Raw genomic sequence first — 22,096 nt, forward strand, 5'->3', positions numbered from 1 at the left:
CTAGAGAAGTTGTGGGGTCTACGTTTGGAGTCATAATCTTGGGCGGCGCGATATTGGCTGTATACTAGGTAGTGTGTACTTTATGAGCATGGCTGGAGTTTGAACTCCTTGGACACACTAAAAGGGGACTTTGAATTCAGGCTTTCTTTTGTTTTCGTTAGCCCGCAGTAACTCATAGGAGTTTGGCCCTGTGTCTGAAAGTGCCTGAGCAATGAGATGGGAGGCAAGGCCTAGGCCCGAGATTGGCATGGCACGTTAAGGAACGAGCCGACTGAAGAGGGCTTGATACTAGTGAGTCGCCACGGGCGAATTGTTTGCAACGGGGTGGCTTCACCATACCAGATACCTAGAGTAACCCTAAATTACTATTTTCAACACTTCACTTCTGCAGCGCCAGAGTTATTGTGGGTCAATTGGTCTTGTAGCAGCCACGCAGATTGTTGCGCCTGATCAAGTCGCATTACTGTGTTGAAGACATAAAAAGTCTAATTGGTTGGCGTTTCAATTGTCGGTATAGAGTCACGTTCTCCTTTTAGTTGAAACTGTGGTTGTCTACCGAGGCTCTGCATTGCTTGAAAGTGTGGCAAAGTAGAACTGCTGACGATGGGCGATTCTCGTCGTGAAGTCATGGACTTTCTCCTCCCCATCGACAAAGAGACCCAGTTCCACCCGCACCTCGGCAATGCCGCTCGGGAACGGGCAAAGAGCACCTGGAGTGTACACTGTTCGACGTGCAAATTGGCAAGTTACCAAACTGTCAATCAGAGGGAAAATGGAAATGCCAAATTATAGAGACAACGATTGATCGCAACCAGAGACATTGACTTTTGGTCATTGCCTGTCTGTTAAGAATAGAACTTCGAGTTTCGGGCGGCTGATCCACGAAGGCTAAGCTTTCATCCGGTCGCACTGATGATACCCCGGAATCGATCTCGGAATTTGACGGGACTTTGCATGTGAACTCTGCCCTGGAAACCAACTGTGGCTTGACTGTGGTTGTGGCGTGAGTCCACTAGCCATAGCTATTTCAACCAATCACCTACAGTGTGATTACCCGAGGTGCCGAGCTGACTTATTGCAGAAGACGTGTGCGAGGTTTGCCGTGGTTTGTTCCGTACTTTTCTCCATACACTGGTTGGAGGTCTATCCATCACCTAGAGATCGCACCTCGTTTTGGAGACCAATTCAATTCGACGGTGAGTATCCCAAATTCCAGGTACCTCTGACACCAATTTGCTAACTCTGCAATTCTAGGCTTGACCTCTCCTCTCTCTTCCGTCTTCCGATAACGGTCAGTACCGATATCCATCCACCCGGTTACACACAAGTGGCTTCCAACCCGACATATTCGGCCATCACCACCTCGCCCCCTTCGCCTCCCGCAACTCGAGACAGAATACTTACAACCGCGACCGATACACATACTGACACTGCAAGATAGTGTACACATCAATCATGGCCTCATCAATGGCGTTGAGGAGGTTTGCTGCCAAGCCTGCGGTACGTCGCTCCTTTGATCCGGCCTTGCATCTAGATACGGCCTCGGCTTGGGCTTGAACAATAGAACTAATACTTGGCAATCTCAGTTCTCGCAGGCGCGCGCATTCTCTACGACCAGATCTGCCGCGCGGATTTACGCGAACCAACACCTCCGCGCAAAGGAGGCTTCACCTTACCTTTCCAGCAAGTACCCCGTCGTCGACCATGAGTACGACGCCATTGTTGTCGGTGCCGGTGGTGCTGGTCTCCGTGCCGCCTTCGGTCTCGCAGAGGCTGGCTTCAACACTGCCTGTATTTCAAAGCTTTTCCCTACCAGAAGTCACACCGTCGCCGCTCAGGGTGGCATCAACGCCGCCCTTGGAAACATGCACGAGGACGACTGGAGATGGCACATGTACGATACCGTCAAGGGTTCAGATTGGCTCGGTGACCAGGATGCTATTCACTACATGACCCGTGAGGCGCCTGCCTCCATTGTCGAGCTTGAGAACTACGGATGCCCCTTCTCAAGAACTGAGGATGGCAAGATGTGAGTTGATAACAGATGGCCCAGAAACACCTCAGCTCAAGACAGATGCTGATATACTTCGCTTCACAGTTACCAGCGTGCTTTCGGTGGTCAGTCCCAGAAGTTCGGCAAGGGTGGACAGGCTTACAGATGCTGCGCTGCTGAGGATCGTACCGGTCACGCTCTTCTCCACACCCTTTATGGACAGTCTCTCCGCCACAACACCAACTACTTCATCGAATTCTTCGCTCTCGACCTGATTATGCAGGATGGCGAGTGCCGCGGTGTTGTCGCCTACAACCAGGAGGACGGTACTCTGCACCGTTTCCTTGCCAACCACACCGTCTTGGCCACTGGCGGATACGGACGTGCCTACTTCTCCTGCACATCTGCCCACACCTGCACTGGTGACGGTATGGCCATGGTTGCTCGTGCTGGTCTGCCTAACCAGGATCTGGAGTTCGTTCAGTTCCACCCCACTGGTATCTACGGCGCTGGCTGCTTGATCACTGAGGGAGCCCGTGGTGAGGGTGGTTACCTTCTGAACTCCGAGGGTGAGCGCTTCATGGAGCGTTACGCCCCCACCGCCAAGGATCTTGCGTCCCGTGACGTCGTCTCCCGTTCCATGACCATGGAGATTCGCGAGGGACGTGGTGTTGGCGAGGAGAAGGATCACATTTTCCTGCAGCTCAGCCATCTGCCCGCCGAGGTTCTTCACGAGCGTCTGCCCGGTATCTCCGAGACCGCCGGCATTTTCGCTGGTGTCGACGTTCGCACCCAGCCTATTCCCGTTCTGCCCACCGTCCACTACAACATGGGTGGTATTCCTACCAAGTACACCGGTGAGGTCATCACTGTTGACGAGTCTGGTAACGACAAGGTCGTCCCTGGTCTGTTCGCCTGCGGTGAGGCCGCCTGCGTCTCCGTCCACGGTGCCAACCGTCTGGGTGCCAACTCTCTCCTCGACTTGGTCGTCTTCGGCCGTGCCGTTTCCCACACCATCCGTGACAAGTTCACCCCTGGTACCAAGCACAAGCCTTTGGCTGCTGATGCTGGTGCTGAGGCCATTGAGACTCTGGATGACGTTCGCACGCGCGAGGGTAGCAGAACCACCTCCGACGTTCGTCTGTCTATGCAGAAGGCTATGCAGACTGAGGTCAGCGTTTTCAGAACACAGGAGTCTCTGGACGAGGGTGTCCGCAAGATGACCGAGATTGACGCTCAGTTCCCCGACGTTTCCATCAAGGACAAGAGCATGATCTGGAACTCTGACTTGGTTGAAACCCTTGAGCTCCGCAACTTGTTGACTTGCGCGTAAGTTCCACTCAACACTCTTCCTTTCATGCAGACGTTAACTAACGATGAATAGTTCCCAAACCGCCACCTCCGCCGCCGCTCGCAAGGAGTCTCGTGGTGCCCACGCCCGCGAGGACTTCCCCGACCGTGACGACGTCAATTGGATGAAGCACACCCTCTCCTTCCAAAAGAACCCCCACGGCAAGGTCGACCTCGGCTACCGTGGCGTTATTGCCAACACTCTGGACGAGAACGAGTGCAAGGCTGTTCCTCCCTTCAAGCGCGTGTACTAAACTTGTTATGATTAGAACCGGTGTCGGGTGTTGGTAGGAAATTCGGTTAAGCGAGGAGAAGGGAAGACGAAGACGAGAGGAGGGCCAGAGAGTGGCGGAAGGCAATATCAAAGGCAATCGTAATACCACGACAACAACTTAGTAATGATCGTGGGTGAGCCGCGTGGGGGATATCGCTACCTGGACCCTTTGGAATCAGGCTATTAGGGCTGGTGCATACACCGCAGGCTTTTGGGCTTTGGCTCTGGAGTTAAAAACGTGTAAAGTAGGAGGAGAAATTCATTTTGTTCAAAGACTACACTCGGGCAGCCTGTTCTCGTTTCCCTTGGCGCTTCGTCGGACAGTATTGGGTTATCAACTAATTGTGAGGCACACAGAAACCACAGTAAAGATTTTGGGATGTCGTAGAAGTCATGACTCCAACCACCGTATCATCGTGTAAGAAACTGCCGTACTCTTAATGAAACCAGGTAGTTGATATGGACTGTGTAGAGGAAATCATCTATTCATTATACAGAATCATCACACGTCGTCTTGATCACTTCCTGATTCTTTCATCCCATTCATGAACCCTATGGCGTCGGCGACCGTCCTCAGTAATCGGTTGGTAACGTTGACGGGTCAACACTCAAGCTGGATGTGGGTGTGCACAAAGGCTTGGAGTACGACGGCCAGGGCTTGCAATCGGCGTGGCATCTACAATTTTATTCGCAAGTTAGCAAACATAATACGCTATACTAATCTGTGAGGCAGTAGAAGTGAAGAAGCCGAACTTACCCGCCATACCACTTTCCGCACTCGTTGATGTAATCAACACACACGGTACGCGTGCTGCAGTTGTCGATCGACGTCGTGGGTAGAGGAGTCAAGCTGGGCGGCGCCCGAGTGATTGTCGGGCTGCGCGTGGGCGGCAGGCTGGGCCGGGTTGGCCTCGTGAAGGAGGGCTTGGACGTCCTCGAGATTGTCGACTTGCTCAGCGTGGACTTGCAAGGCGGCATGGTGGGCTTCATTTGCGGCTGGCACATGTCGTAGCAGCCGCCCCATCGGATTCCGCATTCTGGGTTGATGCCGTCGAGACACATGGTTCGCGGGCAGTCGGCGGCGTTGGAGGGCGGGACTTGGATCTGGGCGGCTGAGAGGCCGACGATGGCTAGTATTGTGAAGATGTTGCTTGAGAGCATTTTGACAATTTGTTTGCGAAGTGACCTTTGGTGATGAAGATGATCGAAATCTCTGCGTTTGTTTGTGGTGTAGCTTGAGATACAGAGGGGATAGTTTACAAGTGGGTGATGTCGGTTGCACAGCAGCAAAGTCTCTGACAAAGCTGGACATCAAGGTTGCTATATATGTTCCCAAGTTTGTCTCGAGGTGTACGGGTCGGCGAGCTCTCTGATCTCCGTCATAAGGGTAGCTACCAAGACGGGAAGACGGGCACTAGCCCATGTAGGTTTGTGACTCTCTCGGCCGCAGGCGAGCTTGGTTCGCCCTGCCCAGCCCCAGCAGACGCAGCCCCAGTTTGGTAGTTCATTCCACGATAGCCTCGAATCGGTGGTCACCTCGGCCTTCTTGGTATGATTGCCAAGAGAGGAAGAGATATGCTATACCCGAGTGCAGATCATCCCAGGGCTGCGATGAATGGGATGATGAGCGCATCCGGTTAAGAGTTAGCGAAATAGTACGCGCCGCAATACCAAGCCGTAAGGTGTAGTCTGTACTGGAAGGCTCTCTGATGACCTAGGATCGACGGTGAAGTCGATGTCTTACTCTTCGGGCTGTTTTCGAACAGCTCAAATTCCATCCACAGTGCCGCAAAAAGGTTAGCAGGTCTTCGCTCCCGAGGATCAAAGGGATAAATGGACAGGATTGCGGGGGTCCAGAGGGTTATACAGACACACGACCTTTGTTCGTGATACCCTTCAGCTTGAGAAGGATATGCAGGTGACGGAATAGGACAGAAAACGGTTTTCTGTGGGCTGTGAAATACATTCTTATCAACGTGTCCTAGGAGAGAAACGAGGTCTTTTTACACAACAAACAGGCCTGGGCCTTTGTAAGTAGACTTACACACAGAGATGGCGGTGATGTTCTCGACACCGTCTAGACCTATCTGCAGGAACTCTCAATAGCTTTCCAGTAGCTAACTCTCAAAAGAAGTCACCGGAGCGAGCCGACGTCAAGGCAGTACACGTCGAGGCCACGGATTATCATATTTCTGCCAAGGCGCTTGTCTCAGGAGGGCGTCGATCTCGACCACCTTGTCAGTGAACGGTCTCCTCGGATAGATTTGGACCGGTGATCTCTAATTCGTTTCTCAAGTCGCATCCGGTCCTTCGGATCAAAAAGATCAGGGCGATGCATCGGTCCGTCTACTACGAGATGCGCCTTGTGGCGAGCAGGGTCCTCCTTTGCGGATAGTTCTAGAGCAGGCATTATCTAGGCCAGGACGTTTTCCGAAGTCATTCACTAGAATAGTCGACCGGTTCACCTTGGATACCCGTAATACTCAAGCCGACAAGTGTGTGCGATGCTCTCATGAGTGTGGAACCATCAAACATGGTTTGAGGGGCCACGGACCCCTTTCACCGTTTGGAGCAATGTCACCGCAGGCGTGTGCCATGCAGCCTGCCGTGACATTCTGTGAGAGATTTCGCTCACCGCTGGGTAGTTGAAAATTCATGACATCAGTCTAGTGACAAGTTAGACAGCTGTTTTAAGGGATGTCATCTCGTACTTTGCGAGTGATATTTGTCTCGGTATCCCAAAGCAGGCACCAAGCCTCGCAACGTGCAAGAGCTATGAATAGAGTCGAACATGCGGCCGATTACTGCTTCTTTTATTTGTATTCTTGCCAAGAAAGTCTATCGATCCCTCCCTCCTGCCCGGCTTAACCATTTGACTTCCCCTCACGTTGTCCCAGTCCAGGACGTGTTGGTAGGAACGCGGGCGGAGACCGCCCACGTCGCACTGAGACATAAGCCATGGCAGGCTCCTGTTGTCTGTCATAGTTGCCTCGCTTTTGCACTTTGATATTTGCCACACATTCAGTGCTCTGATGTGCTTAGAGGTCCCTCCCTTGATAGAAGTCGGACAGTCAGTGATCGCCACGCTTGCATGAGACAGCCCCTTCTCGTATCGCATGTACGAGACGTGCCTGGACATGACAATCGAATGCGAGTCACACAGATGAGGCCGTCTTCAGCAAGGTCTATTGTTGGCAAGGAGATATACTTATACGGGGTGAGCTTTTCTGCGCACGTAGTGCATAAAATAAATGAAAACCCAATACATGTAAGTGGCTCAAAGTCGGGTGAAAAGAGGGAATCAAGGTGAAGATCCGTAGCACGAGGTGGGTTTGGTCCCAACGGTCTGTTCTTGGGTGACCCGGCGATCATTAATGAAATCTTTTATTTTGAGACTCAAACCAAACTCTCGGAGTGGGAAGAAAGGTAACCTAGTATTCCTGATTATTCCTCTTGATATCTAACCCCCACAGGAAAGTGAGAGATGCTCCACCAGTCATGCCAATCATCATCATTAGACCTAGAAGACACTATAGTAGTGCCTGCAAAGTAAGAAGTCACTTACCAAAAAACAACCGGCAGGTGTTCCTCTCGGGGTTCAAGATGTAAGTTAAGAGTTGCCCTGGCCCTGTTTCAAGCGGTAGCACACGCCGTCTTCTCAACGTTGAACCATGTCTCAACCGCAAGCCCCTATGTATCTCCCCGGAAATCGTTTGATGAAGAAGCCCCTTCTCATACCAAGGTGGCAGCATGGTAGTGAAGCGTCGTCCCGAAAGTCAAGCATCTGGGTTCTTGTAGTGACCGCCCCATATTTGTGATTTTCTAACTCCCCTATGTCCCTATGTACGCCTTTGCTGGTATCAATCAATGCTGTCCAAATGTGGAATAAAGTTCCACACATCCTAAGAAACCCTCTTCACCTTCCCTCATTGGTTCTCGAGGTACGTCTTCCAGCCTTTGCTCTGGAGCTCGGCAGCCTTGTGCTCAACTTCCCGGGACATGTTGCTCATATACTGAGCCATTTTTTGCTGGTACTCGAGGCTAGATGACCCGAGAATCTTGACTGCGAGGAGAGCAGCGTTGGTGGAATTGTTAATACCGACCGTTGCCACGGGGCAGCCGCGGGGCATTTGCACGATGCTCAGCAAACTGTCGTGGCCGTCAAGGTGAGTGGCTTTGACGGGCACGCCAATCACCGGCACAGTTGTCTCGGATGCAAGCATGCCTGGGAGATGGGCAGCGCCGCCGGCTTTGGTAATGTTAGCATCATATCATTTCTAAAGGGTCGATTAACACATGTAGACTTACCAGCTGCAATCAAGACCTTGATGCCACGCTGCGCGGCGGTCTTTCCAAGCTCAACCATACGATGGGGCGTACGGTGAGCAGAAGTGATGTCAAGGTCATAGGGAACCTCGAAATGCTCAAGAATTTCGAAGGCACCCTTCAAGACCTTGAGGTCTGAGTCAGAGCCCATGGTGACAACAACCAAGGGCTTATCGGCGTTGCGGGAGCTAGTCTTCTTGGCAGGAGACTCTTGCAGACGGAGTTGGTCTGTGGAAGCATCAAGTCGCGCTTCGCGCATGTAGTTCACCTCGTTAATCAGAGGCGCTGCTAGCCTCTCCAAGCTGGAGTTGGCAGAATGAGTCGTCACAGTGATGTGTCCAATTTTGCGGCCCGGCTTGGACGATTTGCCATAGAGGTGGAGGAAAACATCCATGTTATCATCGTATAAGGATGTGGTCAGGTCGACCAACTCTTCGTGAGAGTCTTCACGCGCACCGCCGAGAATGTTGAGCATCAGAGCGCCGGAGACGCGAGGCTGCAACTTGATAGATCGCGGGAGCATGTCCAAGATGGAGTGGAGCTGCGCCTTGTACTGCGACATGTAGGGCACACCCTCAATAGTCCAGTGGCCCGAGTTGTGAGGACGAGGAGCAACCTCGTTGACGGTGATTGTGCCTGTCATCAAGTTAGTTGATCCTCAAGTCTTGTGGCCTCAGCTAACTGACCATCCTTGAGCAAGAACATCTCAACAGCGAAAACACCTCTGCCCTTCACCGTCTTGATAACATCCCCAGCCACCTGGCGTGCCTTCTCACAGACATCCGCACTGACTTGGCGGGGTGGGTAGTACACCTTGGTGCAGATACTCTCCTCGTGGATAGTTTCAACGGCCGGATAAGTGTGAACCTTTCTCAACTCGCCGTCCTCATCCTCAGTCCGCACGACCATGACGGCCAGCTCCATCTCGAAAGGCACCCACTTCTCAGCGTAGAGTGAGAGCTTGCCCATCGTCCGAATGGCCTCCTCGTAGTCCTCCGGGCCTCTGACCTTGAAGTTACCACGGCCGTCATATGAACCCTTTCTCGCCTTCAGCATGAATGGGAATTGGAATGCCCTGTAAGCGGCCGTGAGGCTCTCAGGCATAGCAGGGCCGGATTCAATGGCCATCTGAGGGGCAATGGGGAGACCACCCTTGGCGAAGTGCTCTTTTTGCAAGTACTTGTCCTGGATCAGACGCAGAGTCTGCCAATGGGGATGACAGGGTACTTTCTTGACAGTGCCTGGAGCAGTGATGACACCGCGGGTCGCAATCTCCTCGAGAACCTCAGTGTTAACGTGCTCGATCTCGACAGTGAGGACGTCACACATGGCAGCCAGTTCTCTGATCTTGGCCGGGTCCTTGAAGGAACCCGTGACGTGCCGGCTGTTTTGGTTAGCTTGCTTCGCAGGACAATTGGCCTCGTCCAGAATCGCGATATCGATGCCGAGGGGCCCCGCGGCCTCGCACAACATTCGGCCCAACTGGCCGCCTCCAAGGAGGCCGATAACGGGCTTCTTGACCATTGTGAAAATCGACTTTGAGATTGATATAGGGCGAGTGCGGAGATGGGAAGAAGCAAGATAGAGAGAAACAATGGCCCAGGTCGAAATAAGGGTGGAGAGAGTGTTTCCCGAGGGAAGAAACGACTCATAAATGCAAGCACTTGGCTGGGGTAGAGCAAAGTTTTGACGCAGGAAGTTTACAGGTTTCTGCCTCATTGGGCAGGCGGTGAAAAATCACCCCGCCGTTATCGTCGCAAGAGAGCCCCACCCCCACTATGACAGCCCAGGTGAGGATCGCCCATCTAGGTTTGATGCCACAGGGCACCCCTGCTCCACTAAGAACCGCTGTAATTCTTCACTGCGGGCGCCTTCGACGTTGTGAGTGCGTCCCAATTCGATTCATCTACGCTCTCATATCAACTCGGGCATTTTATCACTCACTCTCGTGGGTGTCCTTATTGTCGCCATGGCAGCCGACCTCTATAATGAAACTCTTTCAGATAGAACACAGTGGGTTTTGATTTTCACTTTTCATTCACCATGGGTCAAGGTGACTGACAACGTGTGATTCTACGCAGTCCTCTGAAAATATTCGATGCTGCTAAGAGTCAAGATAGATTTCTAAACGTCTCAGCCCCTATGGTGAGGTATAGCAAGGTGATTGAAATCTGATGTTTCAAGACAAGAAGGCCATTGACTCATTATTCCACAGCTCGCTTTTCGTCAAACCGTTCACGAATATGCTACCGATCTTTGCTGGACACCCATGATCCTGTCGAAGGAGTTCAACCGCAATAATTTTGCCCGTGACAGTGGTTCGTTGACTCCCTTGCGGCTCACTCCGGTATCTTACCGTGGTCTGACTCTTCTCCAAAGATCTCACAATTTCCACTTGTGGAGTTCAGCCTCCCACGATAGTTCAATTCGGCGCAAACAGCCCTCTCGAGCTCGCCCGCTCATCATCTCTCGCCGCCCCTTTTGTCAACGGCGTCGATCTCAACTGTGGGTGCCCACAGTCATGGGCTTGCGCAGAGACCCTCGGTGCTGCTCTGATGGAACAGCGCGAACTCGTGCGAGATATGGTCATTGAGACTCGTCAACGCTTGGCTAGTGATGGCTGGCATGTTGGCAAGGAGCGGGATATCGATAGTCCAAAGGGGAGGAGCGTCAGCGTCAAGATCCGTGTGCACAAGGACTTGAGGTGAGTGTACCTTACCCCTGAGATTCTCGCTCACATCCTCTCTGGAACTACTCCCCGCTGACTTTCATACTCCACTGGCTAGGAAGACGATGGACTTCATCGACACTGTCATCGGCAATCCCCTGAACCGCAACATTGACTTCCTGACGATCCACCCCCGTACCCGTCACACGGCATCCACCACCCCTATTAACACCGAATCTCTTGGCATTCTCCTCGAGAAATACGGCGATACGCTCCCAATCCTCTTATCTGGCGATGTCTTCTCCATGGCAACGCTACCCCTCTCGACGGTGTCCAAAGCACCAAAAGAAACTCTGGAACCGACATCGATCAACGGTCACAATGGCTACACGGACTTCACCCCCAGTGGCACCAAGTTGGCAGGTCTTATGTCTGCGCGGGGTATCCTTGCAAACCCTGCTCTTTACGCTGGGTTCGAGTCCTGTCCGTGGGAGGCTGTCGAATGCTTCATGCGCCACGTCATTCGTGCCCCCATGCCAGTGAAGCTCGTTCAGCATCACCTTCACGAGATGTGCGGACCAGGTATGGGGCCGGACAAGCGTGCTCTGTTGAATCGACAGGAGAGGGCAGCATTACTCGCTCTCGACAATATGGTGGACGTGATAGACTTCTTGGATGATGCGATCAATCGCAAGACAGGCAGGACGGAAGGACTTCATCGAGAGCCGAGACGTAGCTCAACAATTACTATACCATGAACTACTACCCTCTCAATCTGCAGCATTATTTGACTTTAGGATGAATTCGCTATGAATTGTAATCACTGCTAAGGTATTCCCTACCTTTGCAAAGCATCGCTTGCGCCATGACCTCTGCCAAACTACCACCCCTGGAACGCCGTTACTCTGTGAAAGCGTGCTGTGACTCTTGCGCAATCCAAGATGCCTGCGCTTGAAGTCCCCTTGAGTGACCACTATGGTACATAAGCGTCGCCTTGCGCCTGTCGACCCTTGTGTCTGAATACACGCCGTAGAATGCGATAGACCTCCGATGCCCGTGGTCCGTAGAATTATTATAATGTTGCAGGCTAGAGCTCCTAGTCCAAAACCTCCCCTTCATCTTCATCGGACAGTCGTGCCCGCTTCTGTTCTCTGCCCTCAGAATCCGAGTCGACTTCTTTCCTCTTTCCTGGGGACGCCAGACTATTGCCATTCGCTCTTTCTGGCTCCTTAAGCGTGGCCTGCGAGCCAGACTCAGTGTTAGTGACGTCGTCGCGGCCATTAGCCCTAGCTCTTGGGCTCTGTGTCCCTCTATCCAGCTCAAAAGGCGTGCCTGCTGTAGACGAGAGAGCGTCCTGACTCATCGGGTCCCTCGGCTGTCTAGTATTGGCCAGGTCAAAGGCTGGTGATGGCAGTGACGGGTTCTGTTTACGGAGCGGGTTCTCTGTGTAGAACTGTCGGACAATGTCGATGGCCTTGGCACACTTGTCTTCGTTTCCTTTCAATGCCCTCCACCACGGTTCGCCGTTGACGTCTTCGATCTTCTGCTGTGTATGTATACTGGCAAAGAAGATGGCACTGATGGCAACGTCGCGTGCTTCGAGCAGTAGAGGGATGGAGGTAAGGCAAGCGTCGCTGCAGAACGCCCAGGCTGACTGCCTTAGATGCTTGTTGTGAACAATTTCGAGTTGGCCGAGAAGCTCGAAGAGACGCTGGTAAGGGTTTTCCACCATAAGGTCAAATGTGAGGTACTCGAGCATCAACTCCTCGTACATGAGAATGCTGTCTCTCCACCGCCAGTACTCCTTGCTCATCTCATCTATCATTAGCTTGGGGTTCTTTTGGGCCACCTTTGCCACTGTAATGATGATTTCCTTCGTCTTCCGACAGTTTTCTTCTGTCTTGTTCGCGAGAAAGAGCGCAGTAGCTGCAATGTTCTGTTCAACCGATTCCGTCAGCATTGGTTCGGCTTGAGCCTTTTGGGTCCCTCGTTTGGACCTTGGAAGTGCGGATTGTGCCTGACACTTATAAGACACAACCACGAACGCATTTAGACAGGGGATTCAGCAGAGATATGTCTCACGTAGTGGTGGATGCCGTTCTTCTCTTCAACCATACTGTATCGCATGTAGAACCGGTGGAAGAAGACACCTGCAACCCAAAGGGTGATTTGGGGCAGGTCGAGAAGAACTCCGGCCTGGTATATGAAGTTGACTCCCTTCGCGCGTCGTAGGCGCTCCTCTGCCGGTGAAATGCCATCTAGAATACTCGGTGTGCTCAAGGTCTCGTCGGGGGTGAAGTACCACTGATTGGGCGGAGGTCCTGGTGTTTGCGCCCTGGACCGCTGTGGCGAACGCGTGTCTCGCTGAGAATGGGGCCGCGGAGGCGAGGTCCGCGATGAATGTGTCGGGGGAGATGGAACTGCAGGCGGCACATCAAGACGACGGGCGGGGGATCTGGATTGCCGGTCTGGTCGTTGAGGACCCGGCGGGAGCGTGGGAGGCTGATATGCCTCTCTCGAAGGCCGATAGCGATCGATACTAGCCATCGCCGCGAGATTATTGTGATACTTTCAATTCGGCGATTCGTAAGATTTGATGTGAGAGACTGATCATGGGTGAAATGGCGCTCGCCGTCGCAAGTGGTATTGTTGGATGATGGCGGTATCGCTTTCCTTGGTTTAGCTGAAGTGGATTTTCGACCCTGTTTGAGTCGCGTTATCTTATCATCAGAGCCACGTGATCACTTTAGACCCCTGCGAGTTCTGGCCAGCAAGTGGATACATCGGATGGGAAGATTGAGGATAGATAGGTATTCAGGTCAGGTAGAGGGGAGCGACTCGGTTTAAACATTCCCGTATTCTGACTCGTAGGATAAAAAGACGGTCAAGAAATTCATCGTAGTCATGGAGATTACGGGTTTTGAGGATAGGAAGCATTGAAATTACTTATACTAGGTACGTTACTATTCATGGCTTGCGCTGGAAGCTATCGCTCTTCGAGGTAGGAGGCACCTTATGTAAGCTTGAGGTGCACACGGATCTTGGTGCTGAGGTGTCTTCGTACCTGCAGCAGTTGCCCATTCCGAATCAGGCAACAAGGCATCAATCAGCTTGGTACGCACTTTCCCTGCTGAAGCTGGCCGTGACGCGAGCATGGAGCTGCCTGAGCTGTTCCCCAAGTCAACGTCAAAGAAACCCCATCCTCCATTCCAATCGTCACCAAGCCCAACACTCCCACGAACATCAACGAGAGCCCGCTCAGAAATAATCTTCTACCCTCATCACCCCTTATTCACCGAATAATTTCGACAATCTCCCCCGCCCGCTGACCGCCGAGATGGACAGCCTTGTGGCCAAGTACAGCCGCCCATCGTTCGAGCAACACAACACCTTCAGAGACGATGAGCAGGAGGACCTTGAGCTCCTGGGCGGAGCGCCGCCGCTGTCATTGAAGTTTGCTATGCCCCCGGTCGCACATGTGAGTTCAATCTCTTGACTGGTTTTCCGTTTGAACCTGAGATGCATGATCAGACTGACATGGGAACCCCTCAATCCAGCCCTCCTCCTGGCTCCGCGCAGCAACAGACGACCGAGCCAACCCCGACTGCCCCATCAAGATTGCCCACGGCACAACGACCCTCGCCTTCCGTTTCCAAGGCGGCATTATCGTCGCCACCGATTCCCGTGCGACTGCCGGAAACTGGATTGCCTCGCAAACAGTCAAGAAGGTCATTGAGATCAACTCAGTGCTCCTGGGCACCATGGCCGGCGGTGCCGCTGACTGTCAGTACTGGCTTGCATGGTTGGGTATGCAGTGCCGCCTGCACGAACTCCGCCACAAGCGCCGCATTTCCGTCGCCGCGGCGTCCAAGATTCTCGCCAACCTCGTCTACTCATACAAGGGCATGGGCCTCAGCATGGGCACCATGTGTGCCGGCGTTACGAAGGAGGAGGGCCCCGCGCTGTACTACGTCGATTCAGACGGCACTCGTCTGCCTGGCAACCTCTTCTGCGTCGGTAGTGGTCAGACTTTCGCCTACGGTGTTTTGGACGCCGAGTACCGCTACGACTTGACTGACCAGGAAGCTCTCGACCTCGGTAGCCGAAGTATTCTTGCCGCTACGCACCGTGATGCCTACTCTGGTGGTTTCATCAACCTCTACCACGTCAAGGAGGAGGGCTGGGTCAAGCATGGCTTCAACGACACGAATCCCATCTTCTGGAAGACGAAGCTGGAGAAGGGCGAGTTCACCAACGTCACTGCCGACTTGGACTAGATGTCGGTGGAGAAGGACAGTGATTTGGTGTCGCTGAAGTCATACGTGTCGTGGGGTTCCTTCCAGAATCCCGCTTTCAGCCAGTCTCCAGGCGAAAGCCCGAGACCGAATACCGCTCCAGTGCCGCTTTTGCCGGGACAGAGCAATATATCCCACCTATCACTATGACGTGCAAGGAGACAAGAAGATTTTACTACCTCGCACACGAATGAATAGAACGGTTATGACAGGCAAATCGAGCGCAGTCGCGGAATCGAGCATGGCTTGTCAGATTGTCCCTTTCGACATTTGTACTCTCAAGGGAGAGTGCAGGTGTTGTGTAACTTGTACACTAGATTATGATACAAGTTTATTCTCACGCTTCTTCTACATTGTTGCTACAAGTGATGCTAAAACCAAAAAAAAAAAAGGGGTATCATAAGCTTTTAATGTTCTCTTCTTCTCCATCCAGGGACACCCAGGATCCCACCATCTTCGCTGGACGGGTCAATCGACCACTTGCGCTCGGGATGTACAGAAAGCAAACTCTCCCAGCCAGCTTCATACATCTCCATGCCAGTCCATGCAATCATGGCCGCGTTGTCCGTACACAACGCCGGCGGGGGCGCCGTGATCTCCACATGCTCGAGTCCGCGGACGTCGAGCATCTTCCGCAGCACGTGCATCAGGAACCGGTTGCTCGCTACGCCACCGCTTACGACGAGTGTTTCCAGTGCGTCTTTCAGCTCCGGCTCGACAGCAAGAGCGAGGAAGATGCGAGTTGCCAGGTGCTCGAATAGGAGGCGCATGGTGGCACGGGCGAGGGTCCGCCGTTCGTCGAGGGACATGGAGTCGCCTTTTGAGGTGGCTATTTTGCGGACCTCGCTGCCTAGGCCATTGAACTCATAGGATAGAGCGCGGGAGGCGGAGAGGGGAGGGTGGAGGGTCCAGGAGTAGGGCAGGGGAGCGGTGTACGGTGCGATTTCGTCGACGCGGCGGAGGGGAGGGGTGTATTCGTAGTCGTAGCCGTGCTCGTGCTGGCTTTTGGGATCTGACGATGATGGAGAGGAGGGGGGAAAGGAGTCGGGAAAGGCGAAGCGTTCGAGGAGGGCGCCGTACATGACGTCCCCGTGCGATGCTAGCATGTCCGGCGGGAGGATGTGGCGCGCTGCCTTGTCAAGGGCGTCGCCGACGGCGATGTTAGAGGAGGAGGCGAGGATGCGGTGGGATGTGAGGGAGCGGGAGTGAACTAGCTGGGTGTGGCCGCCGGAGACTAGGAGGGTGAGGAAGGGATATTTTGGTTTTATAACAGCGGTACCATCGGCTGTCGAAGAGGAGGTGGTGGATGAGGACACTGTAAGTGTCGTCGGATCCTGGTGGGCGAGCGCTGAGACAAGGCGCGGGGTGAGGGCGTGGGCTTGCATGTGGTTCACGGCCAGGAGGGGCACCTGCCAGGCTGTCGCGAGGCCTTTTGCCGTCGAGAGTCCGGAGGCGAGGTTCGCGGACATGCCGGGGCCGCGAGTCACCGTCACGAAGTCGGGTTTCTGGCGTAGAGTGCCGGCGACTGTGAGCGTGTTGTTGCGTGATGACCCGACCTCTCCTGCTGCAGAGCAACCTCCCACCTTCCCTCCTTCTTGTATTAATTCGCTGCCATCGTGATTCCGAGCTTCTTCTTCGGGGCCGGCTGAGGGCAGAGACGAGAGCGCTTCAGCGATGAGTGGCGCGAGCGATGCGTCGTGGGAGCGTAGGGCGACGGGCGGGTAGACGCCGCCGTATGCCGTGCTGTCGGATGTGACTTTGCGGTGAAAGTGGAGGGTCGCGCGGCCGAGGGGACCGGAGTCTTTGGAGAGGAGGGCGACGCAGGTGTCGTCGCACGAGGTTTCGATTGCAAGGGTCAGGAGGGTGCGGCACTGGTGCCGGCACTGGCGATGGAGCTGGGCTCGTTCTCGAAAGAGCGACGGCGACACATGCGCTGCGTTACCGTTGATGGTTCGATGGAGGAGAAGAGACGTAGCGCGCCATCTTTGGAGGATTGTGAGGGGAGCTAGGCGCATTGAGGTAGTTTTGGTGCGATTATGGGTGTTGGAAAGTGCTTCTCGAGAAGAAGGTTGCGATGCAACGATGAGAAGTTCGGGAAGCTCTTATCTTATCATACGTAATCTTATCGGCTGTCTTCACCGAGAGCTCACCGACTTACACGCTTCCTACCTAGACCAAGCTGCAGCGCCTGGTATATTCCACAGCCCCTCAGACAATCTTCTTTATTCTGCTGAAAGATATGAGCCTTTAGATGGATTTCAATTGCTACGAAACACTCAAGAGAACTCCAATAAAGTTATCTCCTTCTACCCCGGTGCTGTGGCTGGAATTGGTCAAGACCGCCCCTTGTTGTGGAAGACTCGGGACGTATCGCGCACGAAAGTTCCATCGTCCTTTAGTGAATCTACTCGCACATGTGCTTATGTTTGCAATAAAAGTATTTTGAAAAATTCATTGATTAAGATACTGGGCAGATTCTAGCTGCCATGCATTTTTGAAAACCTTTTCCTCCCGTTTACCAACCATGCAATTGTCATGATGCTAATAATGCCCACGTAATCCCTGTTTCCAACTCCAAGATCCTGTTCGAATTCATATACAACTCGGCCCTGATATCCTTGCCGGCGTTCAACTATCTTGAATGTCTGTAAAGTTTTCCTCGTCTTTAGTTACCACTGTCCCTCCTGGCAATAAAATTCACCCACTCGCAGCGGCAGCCGCCGGTACCACCATCGAAACCGCCAAAAGAAGCATTCTTGTCCTTTCGAGGGTTCACAGTCGTTCCCCCGAAGCCGATATCATTTGGGAGAAGCTTCGGTGTACTCGTATCGATGCCCTGGCGATCATTCACGGGCCAGTGCCATACGAACTTCTCGCCCGACTCGCCGCCGTGGGTGTCAGTCTTGATCGTGACGGGGTAGGGCATACTGCCCGGGATGGCGAGGAGTTGTGTGGTGTTCGCCGAGCGGGTCCAGATCTGGACGAGGAACCGCGTTTGAGACCACGTCACGAGAAACTTGGCCTCGCTCCTGCGGGATCCGCCGTCCTTGTCGAGCGGCACATTGCTCTCGCCTTCAGTCCCGTTGAGGGTAGTGACGGACTTGAGGTAGATGGTTCGCTTGAAGAAGGTGTAGAAACCGTAGTGCTCAGTCGGGAGGCCGCGATCATACAGTCGGACGGGCTGCTGAACGGCGTGAGGGAAGAGCTGTGCGGGGGCTCCAGTGCCGTCTGCCTCGAGATCTGGTGCCGGTAGTTTGATGCCAAAGTCATCAGTAGAGTCTCCTGAACTCTGACGCTTGCCCAGGGCGTTGGGGCCGACAGTTTCACTGGCAGACTTGAGGATGCTGAGATAGAAAGGCGTCGGTTCGCCAGCTTTCTCATTGGAAACAATACCGTCTGTTGTGTTTCCGAGGAAGTACATTTCCTCAAAGGAAGGAGGGGCTGGGTTGGGTGTGAAGACTGGGTTCTGTCTTTTGATGAGTGCCCCAGCCCTAGCTATGATGCCGCCGAGGTTCAATTGGCGCTTTCCAGAGGTAGATCCAGGCCGAGGGGGTTCACCATTGGGCACATTCCAGAGATTGCGCGTGTTGTTATCCCACTGGATCTGCATGGTGAAAGTCGGCTGGTTGGGACGGTTGGGGGCCACAGATTCCTGTTCTTCCTTGGGAAGCGCACAGCTCCAAACAGTCGAAGGGCTGCTGCAGCCTGTGACAGCGGCGGTGTTGTCTGGGCCGACGACTGAGAGAACTCCAGTCGGCATCGGAGGGAAGTTTGTAAGGTTAAGAAAGATGCTGTCAACTGGCGCAGAGGCGTGATTCCGCGGGATGAGGGTAACGCAGAGAACAATGATGAGAATGCTGAGGAAAAGACTGGCTCCGCATACGCCAAGACAAACGCGTCTTCTCTTTCGGCCTTCACGACCGCTGCGGCCATAGCATCCATTCGCCGGGATGCACCCTCGACCTTTCCAGAAGCCTCCAGCTTTACGAGCTGCGATTTCTTCCTTTTCGTGGCGGCGACGCTGTCGTTCAACGCGATGACCGTTCCCTTCTGCTGCAAGGAAGTGCTCTGGCGGCACAAATGTGCCAGCGAATCGTTCTGGAAGGCGACCTTGCTGTCCAGGAGCAGGACTGTTGCCTCTCGGCGCTGGTGTCAATGGTATGTCGGTCATGTTGATGCCGCCTTGGGAACTCATTGTTCCGTTAATGGCTGGCGAGATTGGTCCCGGAGATGGGGGGTAAAGTGCCTGCAAAGGGTGGCCCGCGGGGAAGACAGCTCGGTATCTCACAGCCTTCTGCTGAGGAGGAGGAGGAGAGTATGGGGGCGGCTGCTCTGAGGGAGCTGGGCTGGGTTCGGCAAGCTGTGTTTTCTCTGACCGGGGCTGCAGTCGTGGAGTAGCTGACCGAGAAGACGACGCGGGTGAAGGGTCCCGCCTGTCCATGAGTGGTGATGGGGTCCTTCTCGGAGTGGGAACTCTGACTATCGGCGCCTCTATATTGTGTGGTGATGGTCTTGGAGATGCTGGAAGGCCTGGTCGCTGAACAATAACTTGTTGAACTTCTTGTGGCTTGAATACCGTAGGCTCTAAGGCTTTTGTTTCCGAGACCGAGACCCTGGCGCCCTTTTCACTCCACCAGTCTTCATGCGCTGATGATTTGGCAGGCTGTGATTCACTCTTCTGAGGTGGGACGATAGGACTTTTCCTCTCCAGAAAGGGTGTCGTGATGTGATCCCACCAACCACGAGTCTGTGTTGCCGCGCTATCTGGGCTCTTTGATGCCTCCTTGGCCTTTGTTGGGTTTTGTCGGTTCGAGGCCGTCCCATCCTCCTCAAATAAGGTGCAGGGGCTACCTCCATCATCGTCTTCGTCATCCCTGTTCTTGAGAACGACACTGACGACTCTTTCCTGTTGTTTGTAGGTAGAAGGCACTGCAGGAACAGGAGGAGCGTCGTGAGCAACACCAACACCAACACCAAGGCCAGTTGCTTGAGAATAAATGCTGGAAGTGCGGTGTGGTGACTGGAAAGGAGAGGTGGTGTCTGGCGTGTCTGGACTCCACACAGATCTCTGCTGTGAGGGAGTCAATGGAGTGACAGTGTCTGGTTTGCCCGTCGTGATAGGCTTGTTGGTATATCTCGGCGGCAGGTCATGCGGCGTCTCAATGATGGCCGTTTGGGGACTGATTTCCCTATCGGCCATCTCTGATGGCAACGCGATGCCAATGACAATCGGACGGTCGTTTGGGGATAGGTCCTGCTCCAGGGGGCTGCGGCCAGCGCTTTGAGGAGACTTTGCGTTTGTGTCCGACTTCTTCATCTTCAGCCAGTTCCAATTGCCGACTGACGCAGAGTTAGGTGACCCCTCAAGGGCCCTCAGTGCTGCTGCATCGACAAACTTGGGCTGCTGAAGATCAGGAATCCGGCTCGGTTGAGCTTGTTGCTGCTGTCGCAACGTTGCCATGTCTGTAACCACCTTGATCCCTGCTTTGGCGTTCTGCGCCTTTTGTCGCTGGCGGGACTTGAGACGCCTCAGCTTCTGAACTGAGTACCGTGGCTGTGAATATCTCGTCGAAGCCGGTTTGTTTGGTCTCAGGGGACTGGGAGCGGCCGTCTTGTCCATGATGAGCTCTTGGTCATCGTCCATGATTGGGGTAACCACATCTTCATCTTCCCACTCCTCCCAGTCTTCCCTCTCGTTATCATGTCGGTGATCGTATGGCTGCCGTTGAAGCACGGAGGCCCCGTTGGAGGACATGTTGATGTAGGAAGTTCCGAGACTTCAGAACGCAACTATGAAGGGACAATGCGTGTAAGTCGACTCCGAAGTAATAAACTGATTCGATGGGGATGAAAAGATTTCGAGCCTCTCAAGAAAATTTTGAATGAGAAAAATAATGAGCGAATCACCGAAAGGCTTCTCTGGTCGAGGTGGGTGTCAAGCTGGAACAAAGGGGTGGCTTTGAAAGAGATGCTGATGGATATTTTGGGGAAGGAAGCAAAGAGGGAAAGAGCGGCAGGTCCAAAGAAAGTGCTACAATGATTGACAACGAACTCTCCCACATGGAATACTCGGCTGTGAGTCGTGAACAGGCGCACAATGAACAACAAAAGGGAAACCGGATAGCCACCCACCGAGATTCATTCAACTACGTCTGAAAACACGAAACAAGCAGGAGGGCAATGGCGCGGCAGGAGCAGGTAGCTTCATTATATGACTAGGGCCGAATCATCACGCGGCGGCTTTGAGTTCATGGGTCACGGCTAGGCCTCGCGATGTTTGGCTGGACGATGCAGTTCGCAGTATGAGGTAGGCGCCCAGTTGGACATCTCGGGCTTCTGATTGGCCGTGGTGCCGCTGGCCAGCTCTCGGGCCTGCACAGGCAATCGCAACGCTGGCCATTCATTTGGCCGCGGTTACATGGAGGGCAGGACGGCTCTGCGGGATGTAGCGGCATGCAGGACATCCATGAACAGAATGTTGGCTCATCTCGTGTGGCCAAATCACATCATTCAGTGAACCACGATGAGCAAAATGACTGCGTGTGGTTTGAGGGAGTGAGTTTGGGGAAGTTGAGGCACGTGTGGGTGGCTTGCGATGAAGTTGTTCCTGTGGCTTGAAGAAGGTGTGGCTGAAGACGCAAACATACGCCACTCTAGTCTTATTAATAGATTTCCCCCTGACAGATTCACCTTTCACCGAGCCCGCACTTAAGCCTGCCGCCGTTAATGGATGGTCTTCCGCATCTCACCTCGCCGAAGGAGTGGAGACCCGAGACAGCATTGTATGCCGCTGCCCGGGCCGGATTCTGACAATTCCAAGCTGAATTGCTCACTTTCTAACTAATACCTCAATATCGAGAACAAGCCAGTGGCTGGCTGGCTAGCCATGTCGAAACGTTTCAGCTAGCCAATTTTTCGTTGTGTGTCCAATATGAGCCTCGTACCAAACGCGTTACATTCCAGTCTTGTTAAACTGGAATGCTTATACAAGACGTCATAGCACAAGATGTCACGGCTGCCAAAGCACTCGAGGTACTGTCGAGTCCTCCATGAGCCAGCAACGCGTCGGAATGGAACAGAGCATCGGCATCGGAAGCGATCGAGTCAAGAACTCGGGCATCACGCCTCGCCGGCTGGAACGTCTTTCAGACGCCACGACGTATGCCATAGGTGGGTAGAGGTACAGGTTT

General features: G+C 53.6%; 8 protein-coding genes across 8 annotated transcripts; 3 read left to right on the top strand and 5 right to left on the bottom strand.

Annotated features, from left to right (window-relative positions):
- Nucleotides 1–1,174: 1,174 nt before the first annotated feature.
- Nucleotides 1,175–3,894, top strand: BDZ83DRAFT_600537 (succinate dehydrogenase). The gene is made up of 4 exons (XM_060507038.1): nt 1,175–1,500; nt 1,587–2,029; nt 2,099–3,322; nt 3,378–3,894. The coding sequence occupies exons 1-4, from the start codon at nt 1,456–1,458 to the stop codon at nt 3,595–3,597; spliced, it is 1,932 nt and encodes a 643-aa protein (XP_060370814.1). The 5' UTR covers nt 1,175–1,455; the 3' UTR covers nt 3,598–3,894.
- A 296-nt stretch (nt 3,895–4,190) lies between these two features.
- Nucleotides 4,191–4,778, bottom strand: BDZ83DRAFT_646658 (uncharacterized protein; the record flags this gene model as incomplete). The annotated part of the gene is made up of 2 exons (XM_060509992.1): nt 4,191–4,293; nt 4,375–4,778. 2 exons carry the CDS (start codon nt 4,776–4,778, stop codon nt 4,191–4,193), a joined length of 507 nt encoding a protein of 168 aa, XP_060370815.1.
- A 2,765-nt stretch (nt 4,779–7,543) lies between these two features.
- Nucleotides 7,544–9,467, bottom strand: BDZ83DRAFT_646659 (phosphoribosylaminoimidazole carboxylase; the record flags this gene model as incomplete). Its single annotated transcript, XM_060509993.1, has 3 exons — nt 7,544–7,866; nt 7,926–8,579; nt 8,630–9,467. The coding sequence occupies 3 exons, from the start codon at nt 9,465–9,467 to the stop codon at nt 7,544–7,546; spliced, it is 1,815 nt and encodes a 604-aa protein (XP_060370816.1).
- A 320-nt stretch (nt 9,468–9,787) lies between these two features.
- BDZ83DRAFT_334380 (dihydrouridine synthase) lies at nt 9,788–11,538 on the top strand. The gene is made up of 5 exons (XM_060502435.1): nt 9,788–9,956; nt 10,025–10,103; nt 10,159–10,261; nt 10,323–10,647; nt 10,730–11,538. The coding sequence occupies exons 1-5, from the start codon at nt 9,913–9,915 to the stop codon at nt 11,367–11,369; spliced, it is 1,191 nt and encodes a 396-aa protein (XP_060370817.1). The 5' UTR covers nt 9,788–9,912; the 3' UTR covers nt 11,370–11,538.
- Nucleotides 11,405–13,283, bottom strand: BDZ83DRAFT_600555 (cyclin-K). The gene is made up of 2 exons (XM_060507040.1): nt 12,694–13,283; nt 11,405–12,628 (listed from the first exon to the last, which is right to left on the bottom strand). The coding sequence occupies exons 1-2, from the start codon at nt 13,156–13,158 to the stop codon at nt 11,708–11,710; spliced, it is 1,386 nt and encodes a 461-aa protein (XP_060370818.1). The 5' UTR covers nt 13,159–13,283; the 3' UTR covers nt 11,405–11,707.
- Nucleotides 13,284–13,948: 665 nt separating this feature from the next.
- BDZ83DRAFT_566108 (proteasome component PRE2) lies at nt 13,949–14,888 on the top strand (the record flags this gene model as incomplete). Its single annotated transcript, XM_060503824.1, has 2 exons — nt 13,949–14,089; nt 14,169–14,888. 2 exons carry the CDS (start codon nt 13,949–13,951, stop codon nt 14,886–14,888), a joined length of 861 nt encoding a protein of 286 aa, XP_060370819.1.
- Nucleotides 14,889–15,313: 425 nt separating this feature from the next.
- Nucleotides 15,314–20,661, bottom strand: BDZ83DRAFT_565840 (uncharacterized protein; the record flags this gene model as incomplete). Its single annotated transcript, XM_060503804.1, has 4 exons — nt 15,314–16,411; nt 16,490–16,789; nt 17,608–19,490; nt 19,536–20,661. The coding sequence occupies 4 exons, from the start codon at nt 20,659–20,661 to the stop codon at nt 15,314–15,316; spliced, it is 4,407 nt and encodes a 1,468-aa protein (XP_060370820.1).
- Nucleotides 20,662–21,057: 396 nt separating this feature from the next.
- Nucleotides 21,058–21,434, bottom strand: BDZ83DRAFT_334520 (uncharacterized protein). Its single transcript, XM_060502436.1, has one exon. The coding sequence runs from the start codon at nt 21,368–21,370 to the stop codon at nt 21,155–21,157; it is 216 nt and encodes a 71-aa protein (XP_060370821.1). The 5' UTR covers nt 21,371–21,434; the 3' UTR covers nt 21,058–21,154.
- Between the last annotated feature and the right edge of the window lie 662 nt (nt 21,435–22,096).

Source organism: Colletotrichum acutatum (genome assembly GCF_030867785.1).
Source record: "Colletotrichum acutatum strain CBS 112980 chromosome Unknown BDZ83scaffold_5, whole genome shotgun sequence".
Lineage (NCBI taxonomy): Eukaryota > Fungi > Ascomycota > Sordariomycetes > Glomerellales > Glomerellaceae > Colletotrichum > Colletotrichum acutatum.

Coding starts and splice junctions, on each gene's coding strand:
- BDZ83DRAFT_600537 (XM_060507038.1), top strand. CDS start 1,456: ATGGCCTCATCAATGGCGTTGAGGAGGTTTGCTGCCAAGCCTGCG. Junction 1,501..1,586: donor GGTTTGCTGCCAAGCCTGCG/GTACGTCGCTCC, acceptor TGGCAATCTCAG/TTCTCGCAGGCGCGCGCATT. Junction 2,030..2,098: donor AGAACTGAGGATGGCAAGAT/GTGAGTTGATAA, acceptor TTCGCTTCACAG/TTACCAGCGTGCTTTCGGTG.
- BDZ83DRAFT_334380 (XM_060502435.1), top strand. CDS start 9,913: ATGGCAGCCGACCTCTATAATGAAACTCTTTCAGATAGAACACA. Junction 9,957..10,024: donor ACTCTTTCAGATAGAACACA/GTGGGTTTTGAT, acceptor GATTCTACGCAG/TCCTCTGAAAATATTCGATG. Junction 10,104..10,158: donor CTATGGTGAGGTATAGCAAG/GTGATTGAAATC, acceptor ATTATTCCACAG/CTCGCTTTTCGTCAAACCGT.
- BDZ83DRAFT_600555 (XM_060507040.1), bottom strand. CDS start 13,158: ATGGCTAGTATCGATCGCTATCGGCCTTCGAGAGAGGCATATCAGCCT. Junction 12,629..12,693: donor AGAACGGCATCCACCACTAC/GTGAGACATATC, acceptor TATAAGTGTCAG/GCACAATCCGCACTTCCAAG.
- BDZ83DRAFT_334520 (XM_060502436.1), bottom strand. CDS start 21,370: ATGTCCTGCATGCCGCTACATCCCGCAGAGCCGTCCTGCCCTCCATGT.